The 14,281-nt window shown below is 40.6% G+C and overlaps 1 protein-coding gene across 1 annotated transcript in view; it reads left to right on the top strand.

The window, feature by feature from the left end:
• The first annotated feature begins 254 nt into the window (after positions 1 to 254).
• The window catches only part of MFN2 (mitofusin 2), a 15,825-nt gene continuing 1,798 nt past the window's right edge, over positions 255 to 14,281 (top strand). The window contains exons 1-18 of the mRNA XM_009289608.2: positions 255 to 406; positions 635 to 828; positions 1,527 to 1,662; positions 2,021 to 2,183; positions 2,714 to 2,838; positions 3,160 to 3,268; positions 3,359 to 3,466; positions 3,870 to 4,023; positions 4,265 to 4,332; positions 4,504 to 4,625; positions 4,955 to 5,081; positions 6,431 to 6,535; positions 7,064 to 7,166; positions 7,853 to 8,073; positions 8,204 to 8,353; positions 9,298 to 9,494; positions 9,970 to 10,104; positions 10,759 to 13,841. Coding sequence (XP_009287883.1) covers positions 654 to 828; positions 1,527 to 1,662; positions 2,021 to 2,183; positions 2,714 to 2,838; positions 3,160 to 3,268; positions 3,359 to 3,466; positions 3,870 to 4,023; positions 4,265 to 4,332; positions 4,504 to 4,625; positions 4,955 to 5,081; positions 6,431 to 6,535; positions 7,064 to 7,166; positions 7,853 to 8,073; positions 8,204 to 8,353; positions 9,298 to 9,494; positions 9,970 to 10,104; positions 10,759 to 10,828 — 2,268 coding nt within the window. The 5' untranslated portion in view covers positions 255 to 406; positions 635 to 653 and the 3' untranslated portion in view covers positions 10,829 to 13,841. The remainder of the gene's footprint in view (positions 407 to 634; positions 829 to 1,526; positions 1,663 to 2,020; positions 2,184 to 2,713; positions 2,839 to 3,159; positions 3,269 to 3,358; positions 3,467 to 3,869; positions 4,024 to 4,264; positions 4,333 to 4,503; positions 4,626 to 4,954; positions 5,082 to 6,430; positions 6,536 to 7,063; positions 7,167 to 7,852; positions 8,074 to 8,203; positions 8,354 to 9,297; positions 9,495 to 9,969; positions 10,105 to 10,758; positions 13,842 to 14,281) is intronic.

The following is a 14,281-nucleotide window of genomic DNA, read 5'->3' as shown; positions in this document are numbered from 1 at the left end:
AGACCCTGCCGGAGACCCTGCCGCAGACCCTACCGCCCCTCCGAGGTGCGCGCCACCCTGTGGGGGCGGGAGAGGGGCGCTTCCCGCCTTTTGCTTCGCCTGCCCCCTGAGGTCTGAGGAGAAGGCGACGGTGGCCGCCCGGAGCATCTGCCCAGCGCATCCCCCGGGCACTGGGATGGCGGGGGAGCAGAGTCTGGCCGATCAGGGAGCTCGGCAGTCTGTGTCCCTCATCCCCTGGTCCCTCTGCCGCAGGGACGGGGACAGGCTGGACTCGGCGTCGCTGAAAGAGCTGCGGGACGGAGTCTGGCCAGGGCGAGGGAGAAGACAGGAAAATTGCAGTCGTTCATGTTCAAGAGGGACTCGAGCTGATCATGCCTGACTTGTGAAAACGTAACTTATCCTGAAAGTAAGCGGAGGAAGGGGAAAAGTGATCGCTGGGGGCCTGTTTATTGGAAGGGAGGAGGAAGGATGAATTTTTTAATTTCTGATGTATGAGTAATTTCCAGTTGTAGAAAGTGGAACAATTTCTTTGTGAAACAAAGAAATTTGTTTTTAAAATGTGTATTTATCTAGTTCTTGGTAGGATACTTAGTTGGATAGCTGTTGGCACTTGGTGAGCCACCTTTATTTACAGGATTTTTCCCTGTAGCGCAATGTCCCTGTTGTTTACTCGTTCCAAGTCAATAGTTGCAGTGAAGAAGGATAAAAGACACATGGCTGAGGTAAATGCTTCTCCGCTTAAACATTTTGTCACTGCAAAGAAGAAAATCAATGGTATCTTTGAACAGTTGGCTGCATACATCAATGAGAGCTCCTCGTTCCTGGAAGGTAAGCTGAATTCTTGAACTACAAGCATGTAACAGTGCTTCGCCCACATACAATTCCCCCAAACACACACCAAAAAACCCTCATTCAGTTAAATGGCGCTGCTAGACCTGTGCTTATTTATACATACATGTCTGTTTATATATCAATGTTTATAAGAAGAACAGAAAATTGTTTTATTGAATTTAGGTGGAGTTCAGGGTTTATATTTTAAAGCTGACAAGTTCACACGTTAGGAAACTGAGCTAGTTAGTGAGTTATGCTTGGTTTTTGTGTTGTTTGGGAGTTTTTTAATAAACTATACAAGACTCTAGGTTTTTTGCCTATAATTCTTTCAATGTTCTTGCCTAGACATGTCATTGCTAGTGGCATGTAGTGTATGCCAATAATTGGCTTTAACAGCTTAAGACACAGAAGATTTTTTTTTTTTAAGGGTGTTGGAGTGTTTGAAGTGTTGGCTGTGTTTTGTTTAAGGCAGTCCTAAGGATGAGAATGGTTATTAGATACACAAAAGAGACCACCTGATAAATGCTTATGCAAAATTGCCTCAGGGTGTAATTGCATGTGTCAAGATTACCCACATGGTCTTTGGGACGCAAATAAACATTTAGTTATGTGTGTTACATCAGGAAGAGGTGTTTCACCCAGTACTGAGACAGATGACTTCTGGAATTCAGAGGCATGATGTATTTTGATTTTAGAAACACACAAGAATATAGAGCTTGATCCTGTCACCACAGAAGAGCAGGTACTGGAAGTCAAAGGCTACCTGTCAAAAGTCAGTGGCATTAGTGAAGTGTTGGCAAGACGACACATGAAAGTTGCTTTTTTTGGAAGGTGAGTCACGTGCTTGTGTTGGCTACACTCCCCACTCAGTAAAGCAACTGGCACCTTTAGGATTGTAGCCAGTAAAAAATATTTATAGAAACACTAGTGCTCCAGCTTTTGCTTGTAACGTGCATGTCCCTGGTACTAGTCCTCTTGTAAATTGGAAACATATTGTAGCAAATTCTTCGATTTGGAAGAATTCTTAAAATAAGGAAATAGAAAAGTCTTTTTGTAAGTTGCCTATGGCACCGAAATTGTTAATGCTTCTGATACTGCTTGGGTTTAGAGAACTTGCTTTCTGTAATACCAAAACGAGTATACCTGAATCTCAGAAGCCTAGCTATACCATTCTTTAATCTGACTTCAGGACAAGCAATGGGAAAAGCACTGTGATAAATGCCATGCTATGGGACAAAGTCCTTCCTTCAGGAATTGGACACACCACTAATTGTTTCCTGCGTGTAGAAGGGACAGATGGACACGAAGCTTTCCTGCTTACTGAAGGCTCAGAGGAGAAGAAGAGTGTTAAGGTACAGTTTCCTTAAGCATAAGATAAAGGAGAAGAGCTCTTCAGCAGTGCCAGAAAAGGGAAGGAACAAGAAGATTGAAGCACTATGAATAAATTTCATAGTTAAGGAATTTAATCATTAAGGGAGTCGAGACAACAAGTTTTTGTTAGATGTAGGAAAGGAGCAAGTTACAGGATGGAACTTGTTCATTTTATGAAAAAGATGGTACGTTTTATTTGTTAGTGATAGCAGGGAACCAAAACGATGACTCAGGAAGTTCTGAGCTCTGTATGACTGACAGAAGGCGCAGACTGCCTGATAGTTCCTCAGTAGCCTTCCTTGACAGGAAAATTTCTCATAAACTCTCACTAGGCGGTTACATTTTGACTAGGAGACTCAAGCAAGTTTTATGTGGAAAACCTCCCAGGGAGAAAGTGATTTGGAGTTGGGTTTTATCTTAAATTGTCTGTGAACAGCCCTGAAGGGGAGATAATTGTGTTAATGGGTCTTAGCATACAGCATATGTTATAAATCATCCATCTTTTTAACAGACAGTAAACCAGCTGGCTCATGCCCTTCATCAGGATGAACTTCTGAACGCTGGCAGCCTAGTCAGTGTAATGTGGCCCAATTCCAAATGTCCTCTCTTAAAGGATGACCTGGTGCTGATGGACAGGTGAGAAATATCTTTCTTTCGTTTCCTTCTTATCACAGATTAATTACAGAAATGTCTTCAAATACAAATTTGACAAACATCAAGGAAATTGACCCTGTTTTAATCTATGACAGTGACTAAAGTCCTTTGCTGTAGTTAGCAGTCAGTTTCTCTTGATTGGTACTTCCTTTTAGTCTGTACTCTGTGTCACCTCAGGACAGTGTAGCTCAGACATGGGAAATTAATGCCCTGAAAAGCTGAAACACTTTTCTTACTAACTTTTTTAATTCTATTTTTGCTGTTTCCACAGCATAGTAATGTCTCTTCTCTTTTTATTGCTAGCCCTGGCATTGATGTAACCACAGAGTTGGACAGTTGGATTGACAAATTCTGCCTAGATGCTGACGTATTTGTCCTGGTGGCAAATTCTGAATCAACATTGATGCAAACTGTATGTTCAAGTCCACTCGTTCAGTGAATTTGGCTAAAAGTTAAAAAATTTGACGTATTCATCTTAAGAGGTTTTGTTCCTTTTGCTTAGGAGAAACAGTTCTTTCACAAGGTGAATGAACGTCTGTCTCGACCCAATATATTTATTTTAAATAACCGCTGGGATGCATCTGCCTCTGAACCAGAATACATGGAAGAGGTTTGTGATGTGTTTAAATTCCTTCTCTTTGCATGGATGTTCTAGAGTCCATTTTGACTCTGGTCCTTGCGGGTAGAGTCATAAAGTGGTGTATGTGATTGTTTTACAGTTTGGACTTTTATTACCATAGAGTGGAGGCTAGACGGAGTATAGACTAGTGATCAGGACATGCCTCTTGAAATTTCTGAGCTGCAAATCAAGAGTTTCACAGGGGCCTTTTGAAGTTAGATCACTTAGATAACCTCTGGAAGATTCTGTAAAACAGCAAAGTTTTTTTTTTCTTATTCTTTTGCATTGGTAGCATAGACCAGCAGAGGGCATCTGGGTGTCTGGTCTAACCTTTAAGAGATGGAGCGTAAAGTGGATTTAACTGCATGTGGGGTTTATCCTGTTTATTCCTCAGGTGCGTCGACAGCACATGGAGCGGTGTACCAGTTTCCTGGTAGATGAGCTGGGTGTGGTGGATCGAGCCCAGGCAGGGGATCGAATTTTCTTTGTGTCGGCAAAAGAAGTGCTGAATGCCAGGATTCAGAGGGCTCAAGGGATGCCAGAAGGAGGTGAGGAAAGCTAACAGAAACTTTCCATTTTCTTATAGGGAAGAAAATAGAGAATATCTTGTTCCAAAAAATGGATAAAATTGGGGTGGGTCAGGTTATTAATAGAGCAGTCAAAAACAAAGAGGTGACTTAGCAGCACTTTCGCATTGGCTTCAAGGTAAAGCAGGAGCATTTCCTGATGTCCAACATCTGATTGCTTTCTCAAAACTGAAGTGGTTGTTTTGTACTTTCCTTCTCTCAGGTGGAGCATTGGCAGATGGATTTCAAGTAAGAATGTTTGAGTTTCAGAACTTCGAGAGAAGATTTGAGGTGAGCATTATGTGTGCTAACCTTCTGTTTAGATTTTACTCCTGAAAGGCTGGGGACTAGAGTTTATAAACGTGGAGTGGGACCACATTTTGGAAATAGATTAGGCAGGAAGGAGAAGTTGCGTTAGTATGCTTCTGCCTGCTGCTAATCTTGGCTGCCTTTTGTATACAGGAATGTATCTCGCAGTCAGCAGTAAAAACAAAATTTGAGCAGCATACGGTGAGAGCAAAGCAGATTGCGGAAGATGTTCGTCTCATCATGGATTCTGTGCATATTGCTGCCCAGGAACAGCGGTGAGGAGAGCTGATGCTTGGTGCTTGCATAACTGAAGCTTGTATTCTGGGAGAAATTTAAGGGAATATGAGCATTTAAAATGCAAAGCAGAATACAGCATGTTTGGGAGTGGGAAGGACGTGCTGGTATTTTTGCTTCTAGTGAATTGTGAAAGTATTGGGAGAAGAACCTCTTTTTTGTCCTGTGCCATGTGTATGTAATATATTGTAGATACTGACACATTTTGTTCTTGGGCAGGAGAATCTTTCTTGTTTCTGGAATTCAAATGATATTTGTAGATCAAAAATGCATGTATCTGGCTTTTTGATGGACACTACTTTTCCACCAGAGTTTACTGTCTGGAAATGCGAGAGGAACGACAGGAACGTTTAGGTTTTATTGACAAACAGCTGGAGCTCCTTACTCAAGACTACAAGCGGAAAATAAAACAGATCACAGAAGAAGTTGAGAGGCAGGTAAGGAGGAGTGGCTGCAGAAAAAGAGGTTATCTGAAACAGCTACCAGCGTGGTGGGAAAAATGCAAAGTGTTGACAAAAGTTTGAAGTGCTAGAAATGTGGGAGTTACAGATGGGAAGAGATGAAATGCTTTCAGAAGTAGTCTTTTTTTTTTTTTTTCTTTTTTTTTTCCCTTGAGGTAATAAAATGAAAAGTAGAATACTTGGGGGAAGCTTTCAGAGACACTCATATAAGATGCTTTAAATAAACAATGAGACTTTGATTAATGTTTGAATTATTCTTGCTACTATATTTCAGTCTTAAATGCTTCCTAAAATGCTAAAATGTTTCAGATAAGTATTCTAGATTGAAACAATAAGGAAAATGTCAGTCATCTTACTGTCAATAATAGCATGCCATTTTTACTATTATGAATATATAGAAAAGGCCTGTTCATTTTTCAGAAGTCTTATATTGCCTCAGTCTTTTTCTGTCTGCATTGTTATACAGAGCATAGTTCTACATACTTCTCAACCAGCATCTTTGTTTGCAAGTCACCAATATTGCATTTTGCAGTTGGCACACAATGGCCGCATGGCGCTGCACAATCATAGTGCTTAGTCTTCAGTAGTGCTTACTAAGAAATGCATGTCTTCAGTGGTGGTTTTCCGTCCCTCCCTAGGACAGAATATATAGAAACTCTGTCCTGTGCTGTTTCTCCAGGTGTCAAATGCAATGGCAGAAGAAATCAGACGGCTTTCAGTGTTGGTAGATGAATACCAAGCAGACTTCCATTCTTTCAGAATTAGTTTTTTTTTTTTTTTTTCTTTTTTTTTTCCCTTGAGGTAATAAAATGAAAAGTAGAATACTTGGGGGAAGCTTTCAGAGACACTCATATAAGATGCTTTAAATAAACAATGAGACTTTGATTAATGTTTGAATTATTCTTGCTACTATATTTCAGTCTTAAATGCTTCCTAAAATGCTAAAATGTTTCAGATAAGTATTCTAGATTGAAACAATAAGGAAAATGTCAGTCATCTTACTGTCAATAATAGCATGCCATTTTTACTATTATGAATATATAGAAAAGGCCTGTTCATTTTTCAGAAGTCTTATATTGCCTCAGTCTTTTTCTGTCTGCATTGTTATACAGAGCATAGTTCTACATACTTCTCAACCAGCATCTTTGTTTGCAAGTCACCAATATTGCATTTTGCAGTTGGCACACAATGGCCGCATGGCGCTGCACAATCATAGTGCTTAGTCTTCAGTAGTGCTTACTAAGAAATGCATGTCTTCAGTGGTGGTTTTCCGTCCCTCCCTAGGACAGAATATATAGAAACAGTGTCCTGTGCTGTTTCTCTAGGTGTCAAATGCAATGGCAGAAGAAATCAGACGGCTTTCAGTGTTGGTAGATGAATACCAAGCAGACTTCCATCCATCTCAAGTAGTTCTTAAAGTTTACAAGAGTGTAAGTGATGTTTGCTTCTTACAGATTGCTTAAGCAATTTAAAGAGGCCTTTTTTGCTCTCAGTCAGTAATTATGCCAGCTCTTTGACATGTTTAACGTTCTTCCAACTAGGATATGAGCTAAGCTTTTCATATTGTGAAAAATCTTTTGTTAGAATGTCTCTTGCATTTCGATAGCTTCTGTAAAAAGTGAACATCTTAACAAAAAATATATATATTTTAAAAAGGAAGAAATAGATATTTTTAATAATCTCAGTGATAAATTGATATACATATGATGTATCCCATTGTATAGATCAAACAGAACTTTTCTTAGACTACAGAGTACATGTGAGATTTCTTGATTTGCTTTTTCCTCTCCTTCACTGAGGAACGGGGTAAAAAATGAAACTAATGTTAGAACAGCGGGCAAGCAGAATGCGTGCTCCTGTTCTGGGAGGGTTTTTTTTAACTGGCAAGCTCTAGCACCTGCAGCCTGCATCTCACCTATGTTTATTTTAAGCTTAATTACCCTTTCTTTCTTTGTCAGGAGCTGCATAAACACATTGAGGAAGGCCTGGGCCGTAACATGTCAGATCGTTGCTCCAATGCCATCACAGCTTCCCTGCAGACAATGCAACAAGAAATGATAGGTCAGTTCAGCAGGCAATATTTCTCTTTCTTTTTCCTTTAACTGTAATGCAAAATAACTAGGAAGATGTTCTGGGTTTCTCTTTTATCTGATGGCTGATGTGCAGCTGGCATCATCTTAGTTTCCATCTTGATTAGCAATGCTGTTGTGTAGAGGACTAGTTACTCTTGCCTTTTCCACTCTGCGTCTGAACTCATGCAGTGATTTGCTAATGAATACATACAATCAGCTTAATCCTTCATGATGGAGTGGAACTGCAACTTTGGAAACTTGAGAGGTTTTCAGACCAAGATCCTAATGAAATGTGAATGACTTGTAACTAGGTGCCTGTCTGAATATAAGCGTTAATAGGGAGTATGGTGCCTAAACACTTTTAGAACTGGCCTTCAGATTCTGTTTTCCAAGCTATTGCTAAACTGTAAACTTCAGTAGCTACCGGTAAGGATTTGAGAGGGTCCATGGAAAGATTTCCTTATGAGTTGATCTGAAGAACTAAGAGTCAAACAGTAATTCGTGATGTATCTCTCGCTTTGCAACACGCTTGGCTTTAGGAAATCTGAGGTACTAAGGAAAATAACTGTGGAGGGTGGAACAACCGATAACCATCCTGATTACAGATACAAGTCTGGCTAATTCTTGTGAACTTAATAGCCGTTTTTTGAATGTTTTTATTTTCTGTCTGTGCAGATGGTTTAAAACCCCTTCTCCCAGTCTCTTTGCGGGGCCAGATAGACATGTTAATTCCCCGACAGTGCTTCATGCTCAGCTATGATCTGAACTGTGACAAGCTTTGTGCCGACTTCCAAGAGGACATAGAATTCCATTTCTCTCTTGGATGGACGATGCTGGTGAACAGGTTTTTGGGACCAAAGAATGGTCGTCGGGCCTTGATGGGCTATAATGACCAGGTAAGATACCTCGTTGAGTGGTCAGTGATATCATTTCAGTGGCTGCTGAAATCTTTTTGGTGGGAAGGGCAGTGGCTTGCCTTCTCTTACTCTGTACTTTGTTTTGTTGTGTCGCTGCTCTTCTAATTAGGTTCAACGCCCTTTAACACCGGCAAATCCCAGTCTGCCCCCTTTGCCTCAGGGCTCTATGACCCAGGAAGAGCTCATGGTGTCGATGGTGACTGGACTGGCCTCATTAACTTCCCGAACTTCCATGGGGATCATCGTGGTTGGTGGCGTGGTGCGTTGGCAATCTGAGCGGCATTTATATAAATAATGTTGAAGCACTGACTTGAAAAGTGCTTGCTTGCACTGCTGAGTCCTGTAGATATTTGCTGTTCACAGATAGTGAAATGCTTTCTCCTTTGATCTTCTATTTGAGTATAAATATTGAGCTTATTTTGCATAATAGTTAGACTTGGAGCCAGGGTTGTTGTGAAGATAACCCTTTGAAGTATGTTATAAAAGCATTAAATAGTCTCTGATTCTTTTGTTAGAATAAAAGAAAATTCGGTATTTTTCTTATCCCGTTTACAGAGGAATCAGGACAGAAATATCTACCAAGAGCTTCTGATCGTGTGTGTCTTCCTTCCTGGAAAGGGAAGAGTGCGCTTAATTTTAGATACTAATTTCAGAGAAAATCAGCACTTCCTGCTTTTCTGTCTTTTGAAAATAATGAATGTTTTGAATCTCAGATCTCCCCAAACTGCGGAAGCGTAAGAGATCTAACTCAAGTTGCATGGTAACCCTAGTTCCTGTTGCAGGAAGAAGCTAAGTTTCTGTAGTGCCATTTCCATACCTACATGCTATTCTTGCATCACAGTGTCTAGGGGTGGATGACTCCTCAAAGGGGAGATGGTTGCTTAAAAACGTCTTTTACTTCAGAAACAGGGATTCTGTGAACCAGACAAAGTTTGTTTGCAATCGCAGGTGTAATTTAAATGCGCTGGAAAAGTTAACCCATACAGAACACAAATAATTTCGGTTAGGTATTTTTATTTTGTAGACTGGACTTCCATAGTAAGCTGTCTGACCAATGAAACCACTTGCACGTCAGGGTCATCTATCTGGCTCATTTTCATGTGCCTAAAATATAAGTGCAATGCTCTGTGCACCATTGTTAGGAGTTAGCATCATTCCTAGGTGATGATTGTGTCGTTTGTTTTTCCTTGTGCTTTTTTTTAGGTCTGGAAGGCTGTGGGTTGGAGACTGATTGCTCTCTCTTTTGGCCTTTATGGGCTCCTTTATGTATATGAGCGCCTCACCTGGACCACAAAAGCGAAAGAGAGAGCTTTCAAACGGCAGTTTGTAGAGTATGCTGGTGAGAAATTGCAGCTCATCGTGAGTTATACGGGTTCTAATTGCAGCCACCAAGTCCAACAGTGAGTTGCCTATATTCAGCTAAAACCCTATCTAAATTCTGTTTGGGTTTGTACGGGTTCTAATTGCAGCCACCAAGTCCAACAGTGAGTTGCCTATATTCAGCTAAAACCCTATCTAAATTCTGTTGTTTGGGTTTGGTTTTTTTTTTTTTTTAATGATATTCCATGTTAAAACAAGGTAAGTCTGCATATTGAATTCCAGATTTAAAAATGTGTAATGATACATGTGTGTTAAGAGTATTACAGTTTTTTTGAATCACCGATGTAGTATTTGGGTGCTGTTAAGCATTAGTCTTAATGTACTTCCATCTTTCAAATCAAGTTGCTCTGATGCTCTAGCATATTCTTGTGCTGAAGTGGAAAGATAAACATCTGAGTCAGTGTCATCATCACTATACATCAAAGGCATTTAGTCCTTGAATTTGCTGCTTGATCTTACTTTTCGTCGTATCCAACTATTCTCCTCGTTTCACAGAGAGCTTGCTGGAACGTTTGCTCATTTGTGTCAGCAAGTGGATGTCACACGGGAGAATCTTGAGCAGGAAATTTCTGCCATGAATAAAAAAATCGAAGTTCTGGATTCACTACAGAGCAAAGCAAAACTGCTCAGGTGAGATTTCATTATCCCATATACACAGACATTTGCATACAATTGCTTTTTATGTGATTGCCTCAAGATGTTCAGATTAGGGTGTATCTTCTGTCATAGTGTTTGATGTGCAGACATCAGCATCTTTCCCTACCAAGTCGTGTTCCCTTTCACTATGTACTTTCCCATGTACTGTCGACAGTCGTTTAAATCTTGTGTCTCACAAAACACGTTTTCCTTCTTGGTTTTGGTTTGTTTGGAATTACAGTTCCTTTCCATTTATCAAAACATACAGTCCTCTACTCCTACAAACTCCTTCAGGCTATTATAAAATTATGCAAAAACTCTCACCCTCACCTTTGTACACAGTTGTCTGATGTTTACCTTCACCCTGCAAAGGCTGTCGGGAAGAATTTTTCAAACACTCCTTATCTACACAGTAAGATCAATGTGAAGTTGTGACCGAGGTCTTGGTTTGAACCTCAAAGCCTAGAGACTGTTAGCGGGCAAGTGTTCCTGACCTGAGGAAGGGCAAGGAATGGTAGCAGCATTTTGGAATGTATCTCTGGCACTCCTCTCCATGCCTTGCTGTTTACTCGTTTTAGTCATGCTTCTTTCAGATTGGCTTGAGAAGAGCTGTTTTATTCACCTAATGGAGACTTTCTGTCCTTGCAGGAATAAAGCGGGTTGGCTTGACAGTGAACTCAACATGTTCACACATCAGTACCTGCAGCAAAGCAGATAGTGTGGGAAGAAGAGAAAAACAACACTGTTTCCCTTCAGTGCTCTCTTAATTACTGCAGAGAACGTGGTGGGTGATGGAATTCCCTAAAGGGAATGAGCAAAAGCCTATTGCTATGTTTCCAGTTGCTGCGTTAACAATAGGATTCTGGTTCCCTGTTTTGTGTCCCACCTCTAAACACTAGCTGTTTAGAACTCTTCTTTTTCCTTCTTGTGAGACCAGGCTACTTCAGAAGGAATGTGTGCTTCATACATTTACAGGGGGCTTTTTAAAGCAAAATCAAGTACCGTAACAAATTTTAAACAAATAAATGTTTATCAGGTTAAAAGTTACTCTGACACATCTTTATGGAGTCATTCATTTTACTACATGAAGATAGAACTTTTGTCATCTAAGCCCCAAGTTTATGTATGTGTGACAAGCAGCTGTTTGTCTAAACGCAGATCCCATGCACACAGACGTAATGGTGGTTTCACAATGCGTTTATAGCCCATGCAGGCCCATCTCCTAGGTTAATATTCCGTTATAGAACATGACAGAGAATCACCGTGTCCCTTCATAGAAAGGTTTATTACTGTCAGTATGTTTAAACCTATGAACAAAACCCAGTTCTCTTGCAGAGCAAGAGGGACTTAGATTTTGCTTTGGTAAGCTTATTGTCTTTGGAGTTAGTTTCTTCCTCTTAAGAGCTCTTTAATAATGTGGTCTGGCCCATTTCCCGTCACGGACAAATAGTTTGCAAAGACATAACTAGCTCCTGTGAAGGAGGTAGCGCTGATAATTTGGCAGCTTGCTGAGGAAGAAAAATAGGAAAGAAAAGCCAGTTGACAGAATGTAATGAACTGCATTATAAGATAAGTTGATGAACGTGGGGGATTTTTTTGGAAATGCACAGCTGTGTTTCTGGAAACAGGCCTTCGGAATTCCATTACCACTACTTGGCCACAAGAACAGCATGTGGATTACAAGCTGTAAGAGATTTTGCTTCATGTAGAGTTCCCATGCAGTAATATGATTTGATGTTTCTCTTCTGTTAGAAGCATGAGAACGAGCTGGCAAGTGCAGCTCCTCTGGGGCTGGGGGGAGACCCGTCCCTTGTATTTCAAGCCAGGGCAAGAATGGGTTAAGGCAACTTATTTTTTTAAAGATGTTCTTTATTTGCAAATAGATCAAATTAATCTTTGAGTTTTGCCCTGAAGCAATTTTGAATTTGGAGTATAAGATTTGGGAATTGTAAGGACTTGAGTCTCTTCCTGTTGGAATTGATAGAGGAGAAATTCCCACCGATTTCAGTAGTACCAGGATTAGGTTCCTATGTTGCAGAGTTTCTTTTCACTTGGTGGGTCAGTATTTTGCCATGTGTTGGGTATAACCTTGCTGTTCCCCACAAGATGTCTGAGGAATCCAGAATCAGATCCTGTAGTTCTGAGGTTAGTGACAACCTGAACCTGTTCAGCATCAAACTTTTGAGAAATTGGGCTATCTTTGAGCAGGTCCCAGCTGAATTCAGAACTACTAAGAGTGTTTCTTTTTTTCTTATTGGGAAAGAGACTTTTCACTTGAAAATTGTATCAGCTGGCCTTAGGATTTCTTGTTGATGCTCAGGTGTGAATATACGTGCCCGTGACAAGTCCCCTGTTTCGTGTGTCACAGAAGTTCGAGAAGGAAGCTGCCTGATACTTGAGGGAGTAAAAATAGTGAAATGTCAGTGAGTGTTTTAGGCTGTTCTAAGATTTGCAGTAAGACTTGAAGTATCTTGATCATGTAGGAGCTGGCAGTGAGACTCTTGTTATGTCCCTGGAATGCAGGAAGGAAACAAACCTTTCGCTTCCAGTAGACAGCTTTGAATCCAACCCAAACTGAAAAGCCATTTTCATCAGAGGGCTTCATTGGCCTTGGTCGGTTTCCTCAGGCAACCACCAGGGCGTACATAGAGCTTGGATCAGACCTGAGAACGAGTAAGAAAGAAATTTGAGTCCTTGCCTCTGGAAATGTGTCCTCTAGGCTTGTGGTGAAGGATACCGGAGTAAGTGGAATCATCTGCTGTTGCTCTGCTGCAGGTATTATGTGAATAAATTCGGATATCTAGTCTCTCAAGCTATCACATACACCTTTATAATAGCACATAGCCTATGTTACTGAGTTAAAATAAAATATAAATACATCCCTAATACACCAGGAAATTGTTGATTCCAGGTAGAGGGAGATGATGATGTACTACTGCTCAGCAGCCCTAGGCTACCTGAAATGCTGACCTTGTTTTTGAAGACGTGCTGTTAGCATCTCTTCAGCAGGCCTTTAGGGAAAATCTGATAAATGATCTGATCTTTAAGCCAGTGTCTGATCTGTAAAGGGAAAAGAGATTGATGGGTTCTTAGAATCTGGTGTCTTGCCAATCTGTGTTTCTGGCACTGTTCAGATTTTGGTGATGTAGGCATTCTCACTGTAGTGCTGAAACCTAACCTATAGAATGGGGGAAAGAACCACCTGAATTTTTTTGAGAAGCAAAACTGCTAACGTGGGAGAGGAGAATTTTTAAGTATGCGTGTAACCCTTGTCCCTAGAAGCCCAAGTGATCGAGAATCAAGCTTTTAACAGAAAGGTCTATGAGCTGGATTCCTCTTAAAATACAGCTGTACTTCTTTAGTTCAGAGTGGTGGAGGAATGAACACTATCGTCAGCAAGGAGGCTGTTCCCTTCTGCTTTTCATAAAGAATGACAAACTAATCCTTAGGACAGGTGATTCCAAAAACACTTCCCCAAACTCTCATTAAAGAAGGTCAGCTAAATGCACTTTACCTTATTGCTGCTACTTATTTTTCCTCATTGTGTTATGTTGATGGAGCTCTTTGAAATACTCTTACCAGTGAGTTTTCTCTCTGCTGTATTTAAGGTGATAAATTTGCATGAATTATTCCTGTATCAATGCTGTAAACAATGGAAACCAAAATAAAAATGAATTGGAAAAATATTTCTCCTGATGTGTTCTGCGTGTCATGATACAAAGTCTTCAATTGTAAGTATATATTCAGATGATGATATGCTACTGTGTTGTAGTAAATTGCACGTTTGACAATAGTGACCTTTTATCTGCGTTCTTACTATGAAAATTAACAAGGAGAACACTGGTATTGAACTATCTGATAGAAGCTTTGAGAGATTCCTTCTTAAGTTAATACTAAAAATGTCGGTCTTGAATCTGATTTCTCGAGAATATCATGGGAAGTAATGGTCAGCAAATACCGCTTCAGTTAATAGACTGAAATTGCGGTGAATCAGTTGATAGATTACACTGTGCGTTAGAAGAGGAGAGGCGGATTTCCAGTGGTAGATTTCCAGAACGGACCCCTTTTAGCTTCTGGGGGAGCCGGGGGTACGTGGTCCGTTCAGACAATGAGCCGTGGCGATTTAACGAACCCCGAAGGAGGAAGCGTGGGGCCGCGCCTGCCCCTCCCC

This window comes from Aptenodytes forsteri, unplaced genomic scaffold, assembly GCF_000699145.1.
Source record: "Aptenodytes forsteri isolate BGI_AS27 unplaced genomic scaffold, ASM69914v1 Scaffold61, whole genome shotgun sequence".
NCBI classification, from domain to species: domain Eukaryota; kingdom Metazoa; phylum Chordata; class Aves; order Sphenisciformes; family Spheniscidae; genus Aptenodytes; species Aptenodytes forsteri.
The sequence above is the reverse complement of the archived record's forward strand: the minus strand, read 5'-3'. Positions and strand labels throughout refer to the sequence as shown.